The 25,191-nt window shown below is 46.3% G+C and overlaps 1 protein-coding gene across 1 annotated transcript; it reads right to left on the reverse strand.

Moving 5' to 3' along the window:
* LOC149344197 (ribonuclease H2 subunit B-like) lies at positions 1 to 25,191 on the reverse strand. Its single transcript, XM_089547170.1, has 10 exons — positions 24,609 to 25,191; positions 13,381 to 13,443; positions 12,751 to 12,855; positions 9,989 to 10,053; positions 7,475 to 7,589; positions 6,228 to 6,398; positions 4,888 to 4,969; positions 2,785 to 2,845; positions 2,014 to 2,103; positions 1 to 170 (listed from the first exon to the last, which is right to left on the reverse strand). The coding sequence occupies exons 1-10, from the start codon at positions 25,189 to 25,191 to the stop codon at positions 84 to 86; spliced, it is 1,422 nt and encodes a 473-aa protein (XP_089403296.1). The 3' UTR covers positions 1 to 83.

The raw sequence follows: 25,191 nt of genomic DNA on the forward strand, positions 1-25,191 counted from the left end.
ACAGACCACAGCACTTATGTGGGCCGCAGGTAGGTGATGTAAGGACGCGCCCTAATCTTAAGCACCAAACGTGACGTCTTTATTCACTTTTTAGTGAAGAAACTTGAAATGCTCTTTATGCCTGTCTTGTCCGCCTTTTGCAGTTTCTTCTGGCTGGCTGTGAGCTTTGGCTCCAGCAATGGTGAACACAGGACATATGCTGCAATGAATACCAGTGCAAACTCAGTGGAAAACAGTGGAATGTGCAAGGGGTGAAGGTCAGCTTGTATATTACTCTTCTATAAATCCTCTCTTTAATAAACTTTACTCTGAATACTGAGTGCTTGCTTCAGCCAATCTTGTTCCGCACTGACACATTACAAGCAGCACGGTTGCACAGCTGCATTCCAATTGGAATGCTGCAGTAGCCAAATACCTGCCACGCGGAGCTTACGCTATTTATATTGTTATTGAAGTACAACACCATATAAAAATGTTCAGTTTTGTCAAGGTGCCATACTTATGAAGAATAGGTAGGTGGCATTATGGTTCACAAAACTGTAAATGCTTGACTCAGCCAAACAAAAACAGCATAGCTCCACAGTTCAGTTTTTCCTGAATTACTCGGTATAAGTTTAATTGAAACTGCGCCATAAAAACGCAATAAAAACTTCCGTAAGGCAAGTCACGCTGGCAAAAGACACGAAGCTGAGTATATCGCACTTGAAGTGCGAGCACCAGCCATTCAGAGGTTGTTGTAGAGGCCTCAAAAAAAAACTGCAGAATGCAGATGTTCCAAGAATGTTCCAAGTACTAGCAGGTAGTGAAGAAGGGGCCCAGCTTTCAAACAAAACCAGGATGGCGGCCATTGGGGACACGGTCGTGGGAAGCAATGGGTGCGAAGTCCTGCCGCAGTTCTCCCCGAAATCGCCATTTCCAGGTTTCGTACGTGTGAAATATATAAATATTTTAGTAGTTCGAGGTCGAATTTCCGCCTTGAAATTTTTTACGCAGGAACTTTAGAGTATATTGATCTCGAACATGCCATTTTGAAAAATCGAAATTTTCACATTTTTGATCATTTCAAGACCTGCGTCTCCTCCTAAGAGGTGCACAGTTACATCACGAAATGGCGTAGCGCTAGGTATTTTTGATGTTAGCACGACACGTACCATGTAGTCCAGTGAGACGGCCCAACCAGTTAACAATCCTTGCGTACCAGTTTAAACCCCATCCGCTGACGTCTAGAGTGTTGTTTTTCCCATGGAGGACACACCTGCCTCCACACCATAATGTTCAATGCAAAATGTGAGGACCATATCATCACTGATACAAACCACGCCCTTTGATGCTGAACCATATTGTATGTGCACCAAGCAGCCTCAAGTTATGCAAGCCCAACACACGGTCATGGCTACTGTTCTGGCCAAGCTGCCTGTGGATCTCACGGCAAAGTTCATCCAAGAGAGAAAAGGTTGCACTGATTACAGACCTTGCAAACTGCTGTGGGAATGCTCTGAACTTCCTAAGCATTGGCTACTGATCCTGAAAGTTCCAATACGGGTTTGGGACATCAATGGTCATCGTTACATGACATGACATGTCACACGAGAGAAACGAACGTCGATGCCTGATCTTTCATCAATCACAATGCAGAGCTTTTGGCAGCAGCCCTACAAGAAAAGTAGCTGCATGTCATTGTGGCTCATCATGTACAAAACGAAAAGGGGGATCAGGGACGAACCCAGCCAAAGCTCGACAGCCAACATTCTCTCTGTGGCGATACACATCAATGCAAAGGATGAGTACGCAGCTCAATGGACGCAGTTAGGCAGGTGCCCATCATGCAGATATGACGAAATGCAGCAAGTGAAAACGGCGCCATGAAGTCCATGACACGGAGGGCTCCAGAGAGCATAGATCACTCCTACGTCAGAAATGACAGTAAAGAGCATTCTTGCTAAAAATGGCAGCAGTGAATCAAACTTGTGGAAGTTGCTTCCGTTCAATCTGCAATGCAAGCTTGCACTGAACTGAGGTTACCTTGGCCGTCTTCAGTATGGCATCCTTCGATGCACCTTTGGTGTAGTCTTCCAGCGGCTCCACCGGCTCAGCCTTTTGTTTCTGAAAAAAAAAAGAAAAAAAGTGAAAACTACATTTTTCTCCTTTCACGTTCATTTTCATATTATGATTTTTGGAAGAAATTTTGGCAGAAGAAAACAAATGCCAACGAACACAACGTGGACTGGTACAGGCTCCCTCCCACTTTTATTTCAAAAAACCAGACGGGGCCAATTTATACCAGGCACAATGAAAACCGCACAAACTTCACGAAGTACGCAGAAAAGGGAGACGAGACACAGGCACTGACTAACAACAGCATTGTGTTCTCATCTCCCTGTGTCTCGTCTCCCCTTTCTGTGTACTTCGTGGAGTTTGCGCTGTTTTCGTTGTGATGGAAAACCAACTAGCTCTTGATGTGTTCTTATACCAGGCAAATCATATAGAATAAAGGGACAGCCTAATAAAAGACTATTTGCTTTTTCAATTGGAGACCATGTGGCGTTTTGCTTCCTTCTCGCAGTTTGTATTACTGGTGGCATCCCGCAAAAGTCTGCAGATTAGACTGTGCCTTGATAGGACACGATTTGGCTGCTACAATTACGCCTTCCTTGGTTTTCCAGAAAGAATTCTGAAGTCCTTGGCAGCACACGTCCCAATTGCTTCTTGCTTTGTCCCAGTTCATTTCTGTGCACTCTGCACCAGCAGGGAAGTGGAATGAGGAACGAACACTCGCGATCGTACCTTCGGTGGAGGTGAGCCAGGCACCTTCTGCTTCTTCTCAGCCACTGGCTTCGTGTCCAGGCTGCAAGGGGCAGACACATATTTCAGGCACTTCCCATAGGGACAGCTTCTGCTGGCATTACCCAATCAGACCTCAAGGTGCTCACAGCTGCAGACCTCTAGTTCTTAATGCTGTAAGCTTAAGCAGCACAGATAAAGAAAAGAAGGAAAAGGGTTATGTCGGTAACTCTTATCCAGTGACACGGAATAAATGCGTTCAGGGTAATCTTAAAGGTTGAGTAGGTTATCAACGAGCCTACAGTATGTCCAGAGTACAGCCCAGTGCAGCTTATCAGTGCAGCTACCAGATGACAGGGCCAAACATGAACAGATACGGCAGTCACGAGTCTACAGCCCCTTGAACCAACTCCAGCACGGCTTCCTTTTGTAGCCGTGCAGGAGTTCGAAAAGACTGGTCACGGCCAGATGAATAATATGCTCATCTAAGGCATATGGCACGACTCCTTTGCCACAAGAGCCTTACTCGCAGTTTGAATTCAACTTGCGGGATGTTCACGACTTTGCTCATGAGGAAAAAAAACGGTTTCCAGTGCTATGCATAAAACGAAAACAAAAAAAAAACTCACAGGGTGGCTACCACTGTGTAGTGCAAGATTCAGTGACGATGGTTTGCAGTGATAGCTATATAATATTTTTATTCATTATGCAAAGAAGAAGATGCATATTCATGAGATGGCCATGCACTTCAGCTGTATCGCTATCGGTACGAATGTCTGTGCTCGACCTGGCTGACCTCAGACTATTTTCGCCACGACTCCCGTCTTCCTAGTTCCTTTCAACAAACAAACCCCCGTGGTGCTGGGTAACAATAGCCCTGGAACTCCGCAGCCTTACTCTCCTGCCCCCTGCAATGCCTGACGACGTTTATCATCAAGCCGTGCAAGTGGGCCCAGCTGCTATCTGTGCCGGCTCCCTTCGCCAGCGGGACTCGGCCATCTTCAGCGGCACCAATGAGCAGGTTGTCGACGACTAGATTCACGTCTTAAGAGCGGGTGAGCCTTTACAACAAATGGGACGATGCGACAAAGCTAAATAACATAATTTTTTATCTCACTGGCGTGGCTAACCTGTGGTATCGGAACCACGAGGTGGACATCCGAACTTGGTCGGCCTTCAAGACGAACTTCTCCAAGGTGTTCGGTCGTCCTGCTGTCCGGAAACTCCACAACGAACAACGTGCTAGCATGAACCGTCTAAGCAGGTCGGCGAAAGCTCCACAAGCTACATCAAAGATGTCCTTAACCTATGCAAACATGTAAACCTCTACATGTCTGACAAGATTAAACACGTCTTGAAACACATTGATGACGCTGCCATTCAAATGTTAGCACGCAACTTGCGTACCGTAGCTAAGTCGTCATCCTCTCTGAAAGCTGTGAGGAGCTGCGCAAACAGAGGGTCCTGACTCGTCAGCAGCCCAGATGGGATGAGTCGCTTGATGGGCTGACACCAGCAGCTGACACCTCCTCGCTGCGGCAATAGATCAAAGACTTTGTTGACGAAGAAGTGGCGCGTCAGCTCTTTCTTCTGCTAAGCTCTAGAGAGCGAGCTGCATACTTGGCTCCAGCTCTTGACATGCCATCCAAGAGCAGGTTGACGAGGCTCTCCTGCCTGCCCATCCACCACCATCTGTTGCCGCTCCACTGACATAGGCCGATGTCGTCGGCCATAAGCCGCCCCCTGTCGCTGTTCAGCTGGCATGGTATCATTTGTCACTGCAATTAACTAATAAACCTCTCTGGTGCATAGTACTGTACACCAGAAGAGCTGCCTGGATGAGGGAAGATGCAACCACTGGATGTGGTCCCACACTTGCCTGACTGGCAAAACTCTTAATGTTGGTTGCTAGCCCCCCATTTTTTGGCAGTAAGTTTTGATGGGCCGTCTAAGTAAACACACTCTAGGCACACGTCACTGATAACAAAACTTGCAAGAGTTCATTTTTGAAAGCCCCCTAAGCAAATGCGTTTGGAAGTCTCAGGAGCAACGCTGATGAGTGGTAGAGTCAAAACACTCTGGCTCTTGCTTACTGGGACTACGTACCCGAGTGATGACTTCAGGAGCAAGCTCAATGCGGGTGGCACGTAGTCGGCAACAATGGAATGCGCCGTCAGCATGTACTCCTCTGAAATGGATACAGCAAGAAGACACATCAGAGCACAGAGTGAAACGGATGCTAATACATGTGCCATTTGTTACGACAAGATGTCATGGTGCACTGACCAGATGACTGTAAACTAGGAGTGAGCAAATATATAATGAAATATCCCAATACAAATCGAATACTGTCCAGCATGCAAAAAAAAAACATTCAGAAAAAGATAGACAGATGATGTTGTCCTTATTTTTATTTTTTTAAAATAATATACAGTCCTTGCAAATGAAATAAACTGAAATACACTGACTCAGCTCTTTAAAAAAAAGAACGATGCACAGAAATGTATACTGCCAGTAATCATTAATCAATAACTACTACAACCACTCGTCCTCTATGCAATTCTCAATGCTGGACACACGAAAAAGATCAAAACTAAGAACTTCCTCAGCAGGGAATAACCGAAGGAGGTCGCAAGACAATGGTTTCAATGCAATAGAATCTCAATGACAACATCAAGCCTGACACAAAATTGTTCAATTTCCTAGCTGAAGAGCACTGTGCACATTGTGGCAAACTTCGGGTGTTTCAAATGCGCTCCTGCGACAAATACCAAATATTCAGATCGAATCAAATACTTCGCTACTTGACCGCATATTTGAAATTACCAAATATTCCCACATGCCTAGTATTAGTGACATCCAAGTGCATCATGAAAGTGAAAGATGGTGTAGTGCAGCTTGTATGTATGCGTAGCAAAGCGCTGATCACAGCACTATCTGCTGAATACTGTGTCTGCATGGCACAAGCAACATTTGGCACGCACTCTGTACTAAGGAGTCACTGTTCCAAAATCTGGCTTTTATGACTACGTTAGTAGAGCGCATCTGGCTACTCACGTGCTATGATGCAATCACACACAAGCCAATTTCTATCTTCCTGAAGATTGAAGCCTTCGGGGTTGAGTATCAGCACAATGCAAGAGATTTTAGCCAATGAGTTTACAGAGATGCAGAATTCAGGAGTGAATCCTAAGAATGATCATAACACGCTATAAACATAACTCGTTCATTTCTTCTTTAACTGCATGCACCATTTATCCGTGGCTTGCCATGTGCCCTGTCATTTAAAAGGCAGTGGGGCCCTATCAGGTTTTGGTACACCTGGCTACAGTGGCGCTGAATATTCCTTTAGTGCATTCCGTCAAGATGGCGAAACCCTCCCAGAAGATAAGGGCGTCACAGGAGTAAAGGCATGAGAGGGGGGGGGCAGGAAACGAAAGCATCACCCCTTGTGTGCCGGCTGTCGTGCTTGCTCCTCACCAGGGCGGCGCTCATGCATGCTGCAGCCACCGGAATGTTGGCCGACTCGAGTGCGGCTGCTGCGGCCTTCACTTTCTTGGTGAGCCACTCGAGGCAGTTGGACTCGTTGTAGCGGTACACTCGGTCCTCGCCAAGCTCTGGACAAGTGCGAAACAGGTTTAAAATGAGACCAAGGACAATTTAATCCAGTTTCGTCCTTAATGAAAACTGACTAACTGGCTATCTGTGACACATAACAAGGCATTTGCTCTCCAACTTTGTTCGTAATAAACACTGACTAACTGGCTAACTGTGACACATAACAAGGCATTTGTTCAGCAGCAGAAGACAGATTTCTTGCTAACTAAATCGGACTTAAAAATGGAGTATTTATGTTTCCACCGACTGATTCAAACGCCGGATACAACTTAAGTATGCAACGAAGCTGCGCCCACATTCAGGACCGCTGCACAGAATCCCTCCGCGACAAAATAGTAGTTCGATAAAACTTTTCTTGTTACCAAAACAAGCAATTAACCACACGAAAAAAAATTACAAGCTCTAGACTTCTGGTAGCTGGCTTGTTCAAGAAAGCCAAATATCAAAAAGCTGATTTCGTGTCCTGCTGCGATTGCCTAGCGATTGCCTAGCAGTTTACTTGAGAAAACAGCTCTTAGGCGGTTAAACCTGTACCGAACTTTTTGGACATTTCTAGCTTATAAAAGCTTAATTTTCAGTAACAGTACCACCTCTATCATTAGGATGTGGTAATCTATTGATACATGCTAACTTCAATTTTTACTCAGTGTCCTTTACTAATAGAAACTCTGCATAGTTCCGAAAGCTATCCTTCTTGCCACTGTAATTAACACATCACGGCAAACATTTTGTTCCTTCTACATGACGATTAAGGCAAACCACAGAGAATTAAAGCAGCACGCAAACACGCATTGATATTAAAGGAATACTCGCACAAAATTTCAGTCAAGATATCTGCATGAACATCTGTACTCTCAACACAGACAGCTAACTTAGCAATCTGATTCTGCAACTTGCTACCGTGCCTGCATAAACATAGAAACCAGTCACAGGCCTGTCACATCTTTCTAATTCCGGGTTCCACTGTCAGAGACTAGGCACGCCCGAAGCATGGTCGTACGTGAACCCCCCGCTAACACCCAACGCACACCCCAGCAGCAATGCAGCCAGTGAGTAGGACAAGAGGAAGACGCACCTTTGACATCTGCAATGTGCTGCAAGCGGCTACTGCAGGAGCGGATGAGACTGATCAGATGGGGAAACGAATTGTCCTCCACAAAATCATCGAGCGGCCTGAACATTGCGTCACTCTGTCAATGCAAAGCACGTTTGAGAGTCATTACAACACCATTAAAGCACAGCCAAGTTTTGCACGGAAAAAACAGTTCAACAAGATGGAAACATACAAGAGACCAAAAATACTATGGTGACTTCAATTGATCATTTTATTCTGAAAAGCAGCACTACATAGGCAGAAGAAAGGGCGTGAACAAGAATGAAGGATATTGGCTTTATTTAATACCCTATGGCATGATAGTGTTAGCAGGTCTTTTCAGCATCCTGCGGTCGTCTCTGCATATCACTTCACGGGCACAGACACTGTTCCTTTGGACGCAGGTTCTGCCCTCGAAGACTTTTACACTGCTTGTGTGTCATTGGTTGGGGCAGCAGCGTACATCAGATCACAGGGGTGTTCCGGTGGCTGCCGCATGCTGGCATCACTATGCCATATCAGGCAAGAAGGATTCGAAATGCCAACATGCACTTTGCTACTGGCTTCATTACTACTTCCGTAATTAGAACCTCTCTAAGAGGCCCATTTACTGTACGATGTCAGTGCGCGTTAAAGAACCCCAGGCGGTCGAAATTATTCGGAGCCCTTGTCTACGGCGTCGCTCATAGCCTGAGTAGCTTTGGGATGTTAAACCCCATAAACTAACTAACTAAACGCATACTTGTTACCATACAGTCGTAAGTTACCACTTTACGTGAAAAACCACAAGACATACATTAAACTCTTGCCTGTACCCAAGCCGTATAAGCCCGCCTGCGTGGCCTAGGGGTAGCGTGTCCGATTGCAACCCAAAGGCTGCATGTTTCAATCCCATCTGAAGTTCTGGAAGCTTTTCTCTAAGTGAAAATCATTTAATTCATAAAGTTAAATCTTTTAAGACATGTGGCAACCTTTAATTCGCATTAAATGTCATCTTTAGTAATTGCTGTCACTCCATAAACACATGTGAATTTTTGTGCATGCTGTTGACAGGAAGCTGCTGCTTATCCCACTAAAAAGAACCCTTAACACTTCCACGTTATAAAAAAACAAAAACAAATAAGAAACACACGAAGGGATGCCGCATTCGCTTAACCCTCTAGAGGACTTGGGTGAGCCAGGCGTCCCAAAAGCCGACCATGATTTCTGGCTCATGACGAGTTGCATCTTGGCAGGTGTTGTCTGGCACTCTTGTGTCTGGTTTAAAGAACTACAGGCACACCGAATTTTAGCAGCATCTTCTCTTCTTTCAAATCATGCGTTAGAAATTAGAATACATGGATCATTACATGGTGTTCGCCTACGACCACTAAATAATTTATAAAAGAATTTCTTCCCTCATACTGCTTTGCTTTCATCAACCAAATGGTGGCTGTGACCTATGACGTGTAGTTGAGCTTTAGGTCACATGAGACACAAAAAAAGTATGCAGTTTTAATTTACTATAACACTTGAACCAGCCTGCTCCATGACCTGGAATGACAGCAAATGACGTATCAGCAGTTGTATTGCCATTTTTTTCGGTGCTTCACGTGACCTATACGCCAACTACATGTCACAGCCATCATTCGGTTGATGAAACGGAAACTCAAAGAGTGCTAAGAAGAAATTCAGTTATACATTATTTAGCGGTCATAGGCAAACATCCATGTAATTAATGTTCAAAGCATCATTTGAAATAAAAAACACACAAGAAAAAATTTGATGTCTTAGGGCAAGTTGAGCTTGTCCAAAACATGTTTGGTTTGCCAATAGATGTTAGCTCGAGTACTAAATAACTATTTTAGTGCCATTAAAAAAAAAGGCGCCCGTTAGGGAGTTCACAAGACAAGAGGACAGACACAAAAAGATGCAGTTGATGAGATGAACAATGATAACAGGTGTAGGTGACAACGACAAGAAAATAGAAGATGAAATCAGTAAAACATGTACAAGGCAAAGTGGGGCCCGGACTTAAAATGCAATAGAAGTAAGAAGCACCTAAAAACAAAACGTGAATACTCAGTCATTAGAAGATGTTAAGGGTAGAAAGAATAAGAAAGGCACATGCACCATTCCACTTCATTCACTTGTCGGTCAGATACTCCAATTCCCATTTTGTCAAGGCAATGAACACAATGCTGATGCCATCATCCCCTAATCTGACAATGTTTTGGGCTTTGATCATCTCACGGGTTATTTGCTGTGCATTATTAGCAATGATGGTGCATTTGTTGAACATTGGCTTACACATCGTTACCATGTCGCTAGTCTTTTTTCCCCCACCAATTAACAACCATGCAGAAAGCATGGTGTTTCCATGTATCATGTACTGTGTGCAGCTAACGACTTTTCTCATTTATGAGCTAGATGAGTCAGTAACTCTGTCAGCAGCTGACAACACAAAGCTAGCAGAAAGCTGTTGCGTAACCGATGCCCAGAATGGGACTGCAGTACCTTGTGGAGCAGGGCCAAAGCGAGGAACAGTGGATCCATCGGAGTGGCAACGCAGAGCGATCCATCTGTTCACACGCGGAAACAACACACATGCAATGCGCATTCCACTTGAAGTGAAATCAAGTGTAATGAACGAACCAAATTTATTGCCACATGAAAATAAAATGCCACACAAATCTGCAAATATAAATTGATACATAGATTTTCCCAAATAAAGTCTAGAAAAAACCGGAATGCACACCCCACGCACGCATTCTTTGGTTAGTGCTCTAACCACTTAGACATACAGCAAGGTGCTGCCTCAGAGATGTTACACAACTGCAGAGGCAGCCTTCTTAATTAATGAGGTCGAATGTACTACTCTCCATTTATTAAGTGTTATCATGGCAGTGTAGAGCAGATGGCCGCTCAACGTCCCGCGAAGGACCACAGTGGGCGAAACGGGCAAGATTATGAGCAGGCGCACACAGTGACAGCCACCTGCATCGCTGTCTGCTTGGCTGTTCTGCTGCTGTGACTCAACAGCACTCTTAACTAGCCGAACCTCGTTCCCAGAGGCAAGGAACCAACTGGTTCAAGTCACCACCAGGACTCTCCAAGCTTTGTAGTTTTGATAAAGAATGAAAAATGCAGGAGCATTGCTACAAACAAGCTCAAAAAATTGCGAGGACATTTTGGCAACTAAAGTGTTGAGAGGCGAAATCCGAGGACACTATTCCGTGACGACATCCGGTGGATGTGACATCACACTGTTCCCGTTTGACACAAATCTGATGTTTTTCCAATCATTCTGTGACAATTTTCACTATGCCGTGACGACTTCCGGAGGATGTGACGTCACACCGTTCCCGTGGCTGTATCGACATCCGCGCTATTTCGATGCAATTTTGACATTTTTGCCTATAATTAATTAACTAATTAATCTACAGTCATCAAACTTGGCTTCTAGGTTAACTTGTTCTCTCCTCTACTCGAAGAAACCATTGGTTTTCTTCTATCTTTTTTAGTTCCCGAGTTAAACGCATGTGAGACGCTTTGCTAACGGACAACAGTATGAGCCATTAAACGCTTTCGCCTTAAAACATGTGCAGCATGTCCAAAGGTGTTTCTCTGAAAGGATCTTTGGACACTTTTTAAAAAAGGTAAACAAACCTACCCCATCATTAGGTCATTTGTTAGTGTACAGGCATGGATCAAAGTAAACAGGATGTTGATTTGAAGAAAGAGAAGTAACCCGTTCACAAATGCCCCAAAGCATGAGGGGACATGCCGGCTCAATCTGCTGCAGTGAACACCTGCTGACCGGTTAGCGAAGCAATGCAGCACTAACTTTTTCTGCACAACTGCGCAACATTGGGTGCAACTGCCATAGAAATGCATTCTTACTCAATTCCCATGACCACCTGAGTATTCTATTAATGCTATCTTCTTCATATTCTTATTCTTCAATGCCCACCTCGGTAAATTGGATACTTTATCCTCCTACCTATGTGTGCTTGGTCTTAACCCTTAACCCCATAACGGTCACATTTTTTTAAAAAATAGCGCCAAAATGGTCGTTTAGTACCCGTCCTGCAATCTGTCGGCAAATAAAAAAAAATGCTTTGGATGAGCCGTAATCACCTTAGACAGGGCACGGAGTGCAAAGAACATACAAGCTGGACTCTTCAAGAGCCAGAAATGACAGTCGGCCTATGACGACCATTGTTTGTTCAAGTCCGCTAGGAGGTTAAAGACCTGAGTGGTCTTTATCGATTGTCCAGCTAAGCTCGGAAATGGGTGACACCTGGCATTTTCATCATTTCAAGGAGCTTACGCTCTCTTTTGGACAGTGCTGGAACTTGGTGGTTTAGCAATTGACATACATAAAACAGATGGCAGCACAGGCCGACAGCTGACTCAACAAAACGCATGAAAACTTTAGTGTCACTTACTATTTGTTCTGTAACGCTTGTCGAAATAATAAGTTAGAAGTTTTTTCTCCAAATGAGATTAATGATGTAGCAAGTTTATTAAAAAAAATATACATCGGCACCAAATTTTTGATTGTGTGCGTGCTTTTTTTGGAATATTGTTTTGGACATTACAGTGCATGGATCACTACATGCAACTTTCCTATGCCTGGCAAATAATTTATAATTAAGTTGCGTCAGTTTTGATTTTAACAGTCAAATGGTTGCTAGACGTCAAAGTTCAGGTCGTGTAAGGCATAAAAACAGCAATATAACAGCTATTTCCTTGTATTAATTAGCACAACTCTAGTGCCAGCCTGCCCCATGGGCCAGAATGACATTGAATGCGGAAGCAGTTATTATACCACTGTTTTTATATGTCTCCCAGTGTGAACTTGACTTGATACGATAGTCACTGTTTGGGTGATAAAAGTGAAACTGAAACAACCAGACTGAAGAAATCAATTACAGATTATTCGCCAGGCATAAGTGAGTTTCACATGGTGATACACATTATGTCATTTCTTGAGCAAAATTACACAGCAAGGACACATTACCCAAATTCAATATCTGCACTCCTCTAAAACTTGTTGGACACCTTTTATGTTACCTGATTTATGACACACTCTGTTGTTAACCAGAGGCACTAATTATCACACCAAACGACAACTGAAGAGAAATCGGCATGACTTTTTGCAAACTGAAAATATACAAAGTGGATGCCTAAAATGCATCATTTCTGCACCAAAAAAAAAGTAATGCGCGAAAGGTGGATGACTACAGGTCGTGCAACAAGCAGCCTGTGACTACCTGGTTCCACAAAGTCGTCGATAATCCAGGATCCATGTTTCTCCTTAAACATGACCAGCTCCAGGTATTCGCCAGAGTCAGCCTTAACGTACAGTGACGACGCTTCTAGAAATGCAAAACAGAGCAAGCGAAAGGTGCAAGAAATCACCATGTCTAACTTTTCCAGGGCTTAACAGGCACTGTTTACGCAATTACCAAAGTGAACTTGATTAGACAAGAAAGTAAACAAATGCCATGCATACACTGTGCTTTATTTTGTGTTGTTTAATATTGTGTCTTGCATTCTGAAACTGTCTCCCATGATTATCCCTTTTACAATGTTATTTCGGTTGTGTGAGGACATTCCGGCAACATCCTCGAAAGAGGCCAGCAGTATGTTCCAAATAAGTAAATAAATAAATAAAGCTTTCAAAACAAACAGAAAGCATGAGAGTGACAATTATTTGTAAGGAAGTTCAGAGATGCTGAAAAAGAAACTATAGAATCCAGAAATATCGTAAGAGATCGAGTGTTTAAGAAAATCATCCATTACAAATGCAGCACACTGTAATGATTAACTTACGTGAAGACATATTTACCTACGGCATAACAAAGCATGCACACTACTGCCAACTGAAAAAATGAAGTCACCAGTTTTTGGATGTGGCAGCCGGACCACACTGTGCACTTCTCTATCCTCTGTTGCGTGCTTATCTGAAAAACGAAACGAAGCAAAAGGGAAAGTTGTAACATAACTGCGGCGCTAATGTTGACTATCTATTCGCTAACTCTACAAGGTACTGACTTCAACACGGAGGCGGAGGGAATACCAGTCCGCCAATGACTGAGGCCCCCGTCCTTTCCCTCGTCCAAGGAAACGTTTTGACAACAACCTCCCTTCTGCTCCTCAACTGAGGCAGGCTAATTGAATGCAAGTAAAGCTGCAAATGGGCCTAGCTGCTTCATTTTTAACTTATTATAGTGCGCTACGCATGGGAACAAACAATACTGGACGCCCTTTCTTGTGTGTGGTTTTTGCGTCCAGTGTTGTTCGTTCCCATGAGTAGCGCACTAATGAAGTTAAGAAGGCTAATTTATTCACTGTTAAACCAGCTTGCACAAATCGCAGCCATAATTGAAGGCAAACAGCACTGCAGGAGCGGATCTACGGGTCACCCTTGGAGGGGCCAGCACCATTTGAACCGTGCATCTCTTGGTCTTAGTTTTTTTATCTCGAAAAATTGGGGATGAGCGCGGTGTCCTCATCAAGTTTCTCGCTTGGTGGGGGCGATCCCCCCTCTTTCTGAATCTGCTTATGAACCGACAATCGAAAAGTAACGGCAATACATAGCCAGCAAACATTTGGAAGCGACACTTCAAGCAAATTTCACTGCTTGCTAAAAGCTTGTCCTCCCTGCTTGGAGGGAGCCTAACCGACTCTGCAGGCTTTCTAAATAAAAGTTGTTCTCTCTCTCTCTCTCTAAAAGTTACACAGCATGCCTAAAAAATGAAATGACATTGCAAACGTTGTGTATTTCCTACTTGCGCGCGACGCCCAAGGTGAAAAAATAAACCCGTTAGTTTCCAGATGAAATAATGTAGAACAGTTTGTCATGAAATTTACGGCTGGTCCCAAACCGATCAGTGGAAACATTACAATTTCACAACAGGCCACTTGAACAACGTCTCGCTCAGATTATGGCAGAACGCCCAATATTTGGAGTAAAAATCGTTGCTGTTATGAAGCAGAGTGCATTTAGGAGTGTTTAATTGTTTTGAGAACTAAGCCCATGAACGGCACAACTTCATAACGCAAAAGCATGCATCGAAACTGCTCTCATGTTTAGTCTAGGCTACGTAAACGTGGCCAATGGACTTTATTTGGTTCATAAGCAGAACCAGTAATACACAAAGCGCAACACATGTCCACGCACCTGGCAGCACGAAAACTCTAAGCGGCTCCTTGGAACCTGCCCGCAAAGACACGTCGCCGTCGCGCTGAGGAGACAACCAGGAGCACGTCCCAGCAGTAACACGGTACTGGGATAATAAACGAGAAAATGGCAATAGTATCTGCGGTCTCCAACCTCGCTGGTAGACTCAAGCTTTCAGCATTTTTCAACTACTTTCAGCACATCGCGTTTATCGCGTTTCCGCGGGGATACGATCACACAATGTTGCCTTTACCCATTCTGACAAACGTTTACAGCAGTTTCAGTTTCGTTCCTATATTTGAGAGCTGCAATAAAATGTACGTACTGAATTTTTTAACGGTTTTCAGAAATTTCTTCCGGATTCGTAAACGTAAAGATTCGTGATTCAAGCAAGTGCGTAACCAGGCGAGTGTCAAATGAAGGTATCAAATAGCGCTTTTGGAAACAGCGCTATAACGCGACGAGAAAGCAAGTACAATTAACGCAGTCGTTTTGACAGCAAAACGAGGAGCACTTTCTTGCTTAAACTGTTGCCCAGAAACATTTGGACCGGAAGAACCACAAAGGGAGACGATCGGCGAGAGCATCGGAGTTGGATGGGTTCCTACAGAAGAAAAAGATGGTTTTTGCACGTGGACGCGTCCAAGTACAGAACGGAGGAAAACGCGAGGGCCCCAGCAAAGCAAAAACCTCTCGGAGACATCGCTAGACGTCTCTGAGAGGTTTTTGGTTTGCTGGGGCGATAGCAGTAGTGAACGCCAAAGGGAAAATAGATTTGGTTTGGTTTATTGGGGTTTAACGTCCCGAATCTACTCCGGCTATGAGGGACGCCGTAGTGAAGGACTCCGGAAATTTCGACCACCTGGGGTTCTTTAACGTGCACTGACATCGCACAGTACACGGGCCTCTAGAATTTCGCCTTCATCGAAATTCGGCCACCGCGGCCGGGGTCAAACCAGCGTCTTTTTGGCTCAACAGCCTAGCGCCGTAACCACTGAGCCACCGCGGCGGGGCCCAAAGGAAAAGGAAAAATAATTACCGACACGTCAATGCGCACAAACACAACACGGGCAGCGGAATAGAAAGCCATAGCTCTAGCCCTGACTGGCCAATCGGGAGGAGCTGAGTTACTGGATAGCGATGGATTCTCAGGCTACAGCTAGGGCATACCGAGTTGGAAGGATCGGCAAGGCCGCGAGGATCCTCTTGGTTGAGGGAAATGCAACTCTCGAGGATCCTCGAGGGTTGACGGAAATGTCACGCTAGACATCGCTGTCCGAGTGTTCCGAGCTGTGTGCTCGGGTCCGAGACTCCGACCCGAGCACACAGCTTATGCCGAGGGCCAAGCGGCGGCGGAGGCCAACGGGACCCTAGAAGACCGACCACTGAAGCTCCAAATCTATCTCCTCCAACCCCTATGCCCTAATTCTTCTCTTTCGAAATAAATGGTTTTACTACTAGTACTTCTCTAAAGCCTGTAGTAGGATACAACTTAAAAGAAACAGCAGTTGCTAACACTTGGCCGCGGTCCGCGGCCAAGTCCTGTATTACTTTGCTGGCTAATCGCAACCGTAAATCAGCTATATCAACAATCCATGTACCAAAATTCTAGAGCTCATAATTCTGTGCGCGGAGGCTGAATGTAGGCGGAGCTTCACTGCAGTTTTAAGTTAGCGTGCGAATATTTGGAAACTTCGAATAGCGAATCGATATCCTCGTATTCGATTACTCGAACGAATCAAATAGCGCACGCTCAAGATTATTCAAAACGAATCGAATATGCCACCACATTTTCGCATACTTTTCGAATAATTGGCGGGAAGTTGGAGTAAGTCCCGCCGTATTTTTATTCCATGACTATCCCAAAAACATGGACCGCACAAATCACTGTTACCATGCTGCCGCGATTGGTATGCGCTGAATGGAGAGTTCAGAACAGCAGCGCGGTCAATTCGTGTGCCAGTGTTTGCAATCCTCACAAACCGACGCGGCAGGGCCCAGGCAGGTCCAGCAAACCCGACTTTTCTGCCTGACCTCGGAGGCCATGCTTCATACGTAAGCTCTAATTTATTTATAATCTTCTGTTATCAATACAGCAAAAGGTACCTTTTTAATGAGTATAACAGGACAATGCTAAAGCCAATATACCGGCTTCATGTGGCGACCCCCCCCCCCCCCAAATAAAAGAAAGAATGAAGATCAATGTTGCGTCTTTTAACAAATACAGCTATGTATCTGCTAACACAGCGTTTCTCTGTTCCACAAGATTGCTCATTCGATACTTGCACAAGTAGCGAACATTCGTCAACATATTCGATTCGTATTCGTGTCGCATGTCTCAGTATTCGATTCGTATTCGATTTGTTTTTTATCTGAACTATTCGTATTCGATTCGATTTGCAAAAAAGTTGCTTGACCTTGAAGCAACCTTGGCGCTCTGTGGCAGGTGGGCAACCTGGGTCACGTGACCTTGCAGCGTCACCACAATTTGCCCATCGTATTGTTAGCACTCTCGCAGGCGGAAGTTCAATTTTAAATGACTGGTCGCGAGAGATTGCTCAGAAAGATCAACCTGGGTCGCACAAGTCCTACCGATGGCAGCACCTTCCATCTCAGGCATAGAGTTTCTTACTATTACCTAGAGGGAAAACTGGCGGCGCTGCACTTCAGCCACCATGGACGCCCAAAGCATCATGGGGTGGTGAGCTACTTGTTGCAGAACAGTTGTATTTTTTTTGGGAACATGGAGTGGCTTTACTAAGATGTTTCATTCCGAAAACGCTGTTTGTGTGTGCGCAGACGACTTTCGCGCGAGCGCAGTGTGCAAAAGCCATAGTAGTGAAAACTCGACGACACACGACGCCAATAAAAGGTTTTACTCTTCCGAAATGCCATTAAAAAACCTCTTAAAGTATCTAAAGAACAACATTTTTTTTGAAAACATATTTACTTTTAAAAGTGCGCCTGTTAAGTACGAAATATTAGTTTTTTTAGTGTTCTTCACTTGGCCAATAGGAAAGCTTGCCATCTCTTATTTTAGGCAAACTTTGCACTTAAATACTTTTCTGCTCGTTTGTTGCAATCATTAGACAAGATATTGAATGTTAGGACGTTTGTAGTTACCAAACAGCTTTATTTTTTTATTATTTTTTGGCCAAAAGTTGCAGTTCCGCAACAAGTAGCTCACCGCCCCATGATGCTTTGAGCGCCCATGGTGGCTGAAGTGGTCACGTGGGGTCTCCATGCAAACTCCCATAGACGGCTTGCCAGCTTTCCCTCTAGGTAATAGTAAGAAACTCTATGATCTCAGGCACTGACTGCGCCAGGAGGGGTATGAGGACTCGCAGGGATCTTTGCATGCAAAGTCCAGAATGACCGATTCCGCATATACGGGCATTAGCCCAATATCGCTATACGAACTTCCATCCGTGAACAATGGATCCGAACACCGAAACCAAAGTGAAAACCGGAGTGCTATAGTCGGATGAAGCTCAAGAACGAAGCGACTTTTCCCCGTCTTTGAAAGAAGCCCCCTCCAGCCAATGGCGTTGGCCGATTATCATGGTATTGAAGAAGCGTAGCTTGTTGGGCCAGTTGGTGCATGGTATGCAGAAAACCAGCGAAAAGGACGCATTCACAAGGAGGAGAAGTACACAGGACAACGCTTCCAGCGTTGTCCTGTGTACTTCTCCTCCTTGTGAATGCGTCCTTTTCGCTGGTTTTCTACATACCGATTATCATGAACCTGCTATAGTGTGACAATGCAGGGAGTGACAGATGAAAGGGGATAGTACCCACCCTGCACTGTCCCGCTAGCAGGCTCATGAGTAACAAGTGAAGGCGGGCTAGTTGGTGGTTCACAATGATTGACAATCTCTTCGTCCTGCGTCGTTTTGCGCGGTTGAAATATGCACTCCATAGGCTCATGAGAATCGGCAGACGCCATTGGCTGGAAGGGCGTCCTTTGACGGGGAAAGGCCGCCTCGTACTTGAGTTTTATCCGACTATAGCGCACCTGAATCACATTTGGTCTAACTACGCAGATCGACCGTCGTTTATTTTTTTTATCTCTCATCGCCCTTGCTCGTAAACTCAGAAGTGCCAGCGGACAAGTGGCTGGTCAGTGACTCTACCCGTGGACCCGCGGACCGCGGATCGCCCGCAACGCCATGCGGTGCCAACAGCAGTGCCTGCAGTGCCGCGTAGTGCCGAGGCGTACTACATCAAAAGCGTTGGTACTACAACAAGGCCTCTGGTGCTTCTGGCGTGCGCCGTGGAAACTGTTGCGGAGCAACACGCGCGTGGCTGCGCGACAGAAAGATGCCCTAGCGCTGTAAATAGCCCACTGGATGAATACACGTTTATGATGCGAATGCACACTTTCAACTGGCGCGGGGAAGGGTGGAAGTAAATACAACACTCATTACTGGCGGCCGTGTCTGTACGTTGCGCGCGCACAGATTATAGTCGGATACTAACTACTCAGGAACGAAACCACAGATGCTCTTCAAAGGAGTCCCTCCAGCCAATGGAGCCGACCTATGGCCGTGACGTGGGGTTAATCTGTGGTTAACCCCAAGTCGGCCTAGGTTAACCTCCTGTCACGCTAATCTGACAAGGGATTAACAACACATTATCCGCGAAGTCATGAATAGCAAGAAGACATGTCGTGGCAGCTCCCGCGTGACACTGGAAGGGGATCACGCGTCTCGTGTCAGGCTAGTTACTCTTCCTAATGTTCATTCATGATCTACCTGCGGCACTAAATCACACAAAATGCATGTTATATGCGGACGATACAACCATTTACACTTCCCACAAATCCACCACCACACTTCAGCATAAACTCAACATAGACCCAAATAATATTAACCAGTGGTGCAAAAACAATATGTTGGAAATGAACCCAAGGAAAACAACTCTAATATTATGTTACTCTCTCACACTCATCAATGTTCCGCCATCACTGCCACTCGATAAGCATACCCTGCCTGTCTCAGAAACCTTCAGATTTCTGGGCGTCACTTTAGATAAGCACATGAAATTTCATATGCTTGTTCAATCCCTCTTGCGTAAGGTTTCGTTCGGCATTCATATCATAGTCAAAACACGTGCATACTTCCAACTGCACATCAGACGTTCATTATATTATGCATATATCCATAGTCACCTTAGTTACTGTTTATCCTGCTGGGGAAATACATATTTCACACACATTGAAAGACTTCAGCACCTTTAGAATCAAGCCATCAGGCTCATATTATTCAGTTCATTCCAGGCACACTCTTTACCACTTTATCGCAGCTAACGCATACTTACACTTCAACAATTAATCACTGTGAAATTGGCCATCATTATGTGCAAGCTAGTTAATCAGCACGCTCATATTGATGGATTTACTGATCAGCTTATAAATACTAATCCTACTAAGTTCCAACACCACATTAATCTTCTTTTGCTTACTGAAGTGAGGACTAATTATGGAACATTTACTACAATGTTTGCCGGCATATCATGTTGGAATACTCTACCATGCGAAATTAAAGCGTCGTTCGCTGTTCACTCATTTAACCATCGCATTAAAGAGCATTTAATCCATTTGCTGTGTAGTTCACCTGCTTAACAGTAGTAACCCTGGTTTAAAGGTTGCATTTTTATGCTAACTGATACACTGCCTTCCATTGTTTGTGATTTTCCCCTACTTGCTTTGCTCTAGGAGGACCCCCGACTGTGGTGTGCAATGGGACCTTCTGTACTGATTTTATTGTATTCACTGTTATTGCGTGCATTACTGAATAAACTTGAAACTTGCCGCTTCTCAGACCGTTTATCGTTAGCATTCACGGCTTTATAGCTGTGTTCACACTCTATCTGAGGTAATAAATCGACGTTCATCTCATGACTGGAAACATTAATGGCTGCCTCGGAACCCTTCCCTCTTCCCAGATGCACAGTTTAAGTGCAGTGACCCGGCGGTCAACTATACGTGTGTTTAAAAGCCAGGTTGCAACCCGCCCGCAGTCACACCTGGACGAAGAAACCGAGATACGGTGTTTTTTTACAAGAACTTAGTTGGCATTTATTTCTCACTTAAATTTGCATCCCGAACCAGACAGGCCTCTGACGAATGTTTTCATTTTAAATGCGTTGTTGTGATTAGTGACGAGGCACCATCATCATCATCAGCCTGACTATGTCCACTGCAGGGCAAATGCCTCTGTCATGTCCCTCCAATTAATCCTGTCGTTTGCCAGCTGCGGCCACCCTATCCCCGCAAACTTCTTCATACACCCACCCGACTTTCTGCCGCCCCCTGCTACGTTTGCCTTCTCTTGGAATCTACTCCGTTACCCTTAAGGACCACCGGTTCTCTTGGCTTCGCACTGCGTGCCCTGCTCAAGCCCATTCTTTCCTCTTGATTTCGACTAGGATGCCATTAACCCGCGTTTGTTCCCTCACCCACTCTGCCCCCTTCCGGCTTCTTAAGGTTACAGCTGTGGTTTTTCTTTCCTTTAGCCTCCACATTTCGGCCAAATAGGTGAGTATCGGTAAGAGACAGCTAATGTATACTTTTCTGTTCAGCGATATTGGTAAACTGCCATTCATGAGCGGCAGAAATGAGGCAACAACGGGTGGGAAAAGACGATGCCGCATATGAGCGGCTTCGATCCTTGCTTGCTTGGACGCGTCGAACCGAACCTTGTTCAGCATGCTCCAGGAGGTCTAGCTGCGCCTGTGTTGAGGAGAGTGACACAAGCCTAGACTCGATAAAGCTTCTGCAGGTGCTCTGTGGGCAAGTCAGTCGCGGCCATGCGGGAAAGCATCTCGGAGCGCCACCATGATCTCCGACAGAACAATGGGCTCTTCTCATTAGCCTATCCGCACACAAATAGTCGTACCGCGCTGATAGGTTACGCGACGGTTATCACAGAGGCCTGTTGTGTGCCGCCTTGCGTGAAACAAAGGAAACGCGCAGATGCATCCACGCCTTGAAGCTCCCTGTTCGTCTCATCGCGGAGTCACTCTTCGCGAACTGATCGTTGTCAACAGTTCACACGAAGAGACCTGAACTGTCGCGAAGTAATGAAACCAGAATCGAAAGTACATGCCACGTTTCTTCTTCTAGCAGAGGCGCCTCTGGGCAGTGGTGACACGCATCTCATACGCGAGAAAATCGAAGGAACCGTGTCATGGTTCAGCAGTGCCTTTTAACGCGACAGCGTTAAGTGCCCCGTTAGCCAGAACATCCGGCGTCGGAGTTGTCGGCGTTGTGAGCAAAAAAATGGCTGAGGCTTAACTTGGTTAACCCTGGTCAGATGCGAAGCATATTGATGGCTAGGCTTGGTAATACATGGCTTTCCTTGGTTGAATACTTGGTCATTTTAATACAACCACTAGAAGCCTTCGTCGTGGGGGAAGACAACGGCATGGCTACAGCGGAGCGCCGACTAACCCCGAGACGCGCGTTAGGTGGGGGCCTGGATTGCTACGGAAGCCGCGTCCGCCTGCCCGGTGGAGCGAGCGTTTCACCTACACCGAGTGTGAACGCGCGTTCGAAATGCGCGGGAATGCCGCTCGAGGACATTCCGGTGTCTGTGCGATGGCATCGTTCTCCCTCTCCCAGCGCGTGACGACGATCTGTCGTGACGTCATGTGTCACGTGGTATGTCACGTGGTGTAACGTCACTGTACCAAGTGGTGTGCACGGCGCGTAACCACGGCGAAGGGCTGTAGTGTACCTCCGTCTTCCTCTGTCGTGACGTCATGTGTCACGTGGTATGTCACGTGTGTGACGTCACTGTACCACGTGGTGTGCACGGCGCGTAACCACGGCGAAGGGCTGTAGTGTACCTCTAGTAATATGCTTCGCATAAAATCGCGAGCATGACTCTGGTAGGTGGTCCCCAAAGAGCAACCGAGGGGGCAGGTGGGCCACCTAGGTCACGTGACCTTGCGCCGTCATCACAATCCTGCCCACCGAATGGTGAGCAAATGCCTAACGTGGCAGGTGGCAGTTAAATTATTGGTCGCTCGGGAAGATCGACCTGGGTCGTGCGAGGCCCACCGCTAGAGCACCTGTCAATACAGGGCAGTGGCGCATCGCTTAACCGCTGCACCAATGCGCCAGGAGGGGTATGAGGACTCCCAGGGATTTATGAATGTAAAGAATAGAACAACAAATTCCGCATATATGAGCATCAACCCATTACGCTATCATGTCATGCCCTTAAGGCGGAATTTGAGTGTCCCCTACAGTTTTTTGACAGAAAGCTCTGGAGATTGCATTAAGAACAAGCTGTTCATAGAGTCGCTCTGACGAAAGTGCGCTTGCTTTTGATCGGCTTGAAATTCTCCCTCTTCACAGCAGCGACCGTCCACGCTGCGAGGCTTTGATCTTGTGGGAAACAGTGGAAGACGACACAGTCACGGCCGTATACTTGTTCGTGCGCCCAAACGCAGAGCAGTACCTCGTGTTGAGCCTGGGGCTCAAACTTAGATGACGAGTTGGGCACTTACGTCCACAACGAACGCATTACGAGGAACAACGCATGCAGCACGAGAAACAACGCTTGCTGAAAGTTCACTCGGGTGACTCGAAGTACTCCGGTTCCTCTGTGGGACGTAACGGAGGCCGACGCGAATGGACGAGGTTTCCATCTCCGCTGCTCTCCTTTCCTGCGCTCGCGCAGAACGCGGCAGATTTGAACACCGCGCTTTCAATTGTGATTGCGCCTGTGTTTTAGCCAAAATCGAAAAAAAAAAACTTAACAGACGTCATAACCAACATGTCTACTTCAGAACGCTAGATGGTTAGCCGATTAAAAAAACACCTCAGTATCCTTTCAAGTTCCTGGAATGCTTCACATTTCTCTTACTCGGATGGCACATCCGACTCCGTTACGCGATGCGCGAAATGCTCTTTACAAATCGTAGTACGCTTACAGCACCAGGAATCGTCGCCCAGCTTTCTTATCGGCCGACTGTGTGAAACTGTGCGATAGCAGTGTCTCTGTGCGCGTCCTGGCGTATTCAGTCACTGCTTACGATGTCACCTTGGAACAGCAGCTGGCCGTAAGCGAATGGCATTTATCTTCTTTTCATTCTCTGCAGCGGCAAAATATTTGACATTGTAACAACGTACCTAATGTCGAACTGCGCGGCACAGGATGCCAATAACGACGACACGGATGCTGATGTAGAAAAAGTGCCCCTCTGCCATCCACCCACAATTAATGCGGAGAACATTATGAATTCACGACGATGAATTCAACGTTATGAAGCTAATGTGAAGATAACATCCTTTTCAATGCCGGACGAAGACACCCAACCCATACAAAGCAAGAAGCCTGCCCTGAGACTCCCATGTTCCGGCTTTATAATTTATTTCACTCAGTAACATCGCCAGCACTGTCAAATCTTAGGTCTTTGACCAGTTTATACACGAGACAAAGCAGCATTATGTTTCATTGTAGTGGCGAATTTAAAGATTGTATCATTGCAGGCATCAGTGAGAAATAAATCATGCCGAAATTTCTTCCGCCTCTCCTGGGCTTTTCTTGGTTTCGGAAAAAGCAGTGCTCGTGTTGTGGAAAGCCACGTTAATTCCTTGAACTTCCTCCGTCACGTTAGACAATTCATTGGTTGACTCACTCGCACCAGCCCTGCTCACCGTGCTGCTTGGGCGGAGGTCACCAAGTCGTGAACGCCGAAATATTTTCCTGTTTTTGTGCCAATATCTCCTTGAAGCGTTGAGACGGACCTGGGGCTCGTTAGATTTAACATCACTTATAGGTGAGAAGTGACTTGGCCTGGTAGACGAGTGCGAAAACATTGAAGCGCCAGTGGGTGTTCCGTGGCCCCGGCCTGCGCTGATGGACCGCGGCGAAGGACGCCGGCGTCGACGAAGGCCGTGTCTGGAACTGGAAGAGTTTCCACGACGTTCACCCGCGACCAGGCGGTTCTCGGGTAAGGCAGGTGTTGTTCCGCTAGACGAATGGTCTGCTTCGTCGATCGTGAGACTACGGTTTGTGGCTTCAGCCTCCACAGCGACAACTGTAGCGCCGGCGGCCCCCGCTCCTCGAGTCGGGGCTGGCTTCTGGACGAGTGGACGCTGCGCCGCGTCCGCCATTTCCGGATCTTCAGTCAGCTCCCTGGGCAGCAGCACCTGGCTCACGGCGAGCGTAGCAGCCAGCAGCCCACCAAACGCCAGCAGTGCCGGGACGAGGAAACCGAGGCGGCGACTCGGGGACCTGGTGGTGGCAGGTCGCTCCAGCGAGGCGCTGCTCAGGATGGCTCCTGGTTCGCCGGCGGCATCTGCCTGAGTCGGCACGCCGACCTGGTGTCTCGGCGGCGGAAATATGGCGCCGGGCTGCCGTGCGGCCGACGCGAAGGGCGTCAGGAGGGACTGGACCTCGCTGATACCGCTGCACGAGACCGAGGTGGGTGGCAGCCAGAAGTGCGGGGACATGGCCGGCGCCGATGAGCTGCCGCGAGGGTGCTGCGTCACCGCGCCACGGAAGATGAGCAT

Source organism: Amblyomma mixtum, chromosome 5 (assembly GCF_055824585.1).
Source record: "Amblyomma mixtum isolate Tamu chromosome 5, ASM5582458v1, whole genome shotgun sequence".
Lineage (NCBI taxonomy): Eukaryota > Metazoa > Arthropoda > Arachnida > Ixodida > Ixodidae > Amblyomma > Amblyomma mixtum.

What these genes read in the sequence shown, in the direction of transcription:
- LOC149344197 (XM_089547170.1), bottom strand. Translation starts at nt 25,191, where the DNA reads ATGCTCATCTTCCGTGGCGCGGTGACGCAGCACCCTCGCGGCAGCTCA. An exon ending in CTTTGGCCCTGCTCCACAAG is followed by an intron (nt 7,590 to 9,988) that starts GTACTGCAGTCC and finishes TTGCATTGACAG; the next exon opens with AGTGACGCAATGTTCAGGCC. An exon ending in CTGGCTCACCTCCACCGAAG is followed by an intron (nt 2,104 to 2,784) that starts GTACGATCGCGA and finishes TTTTTTTTTCAG; the next exon opens with AAACAAAAGGCTGAGCCGGT.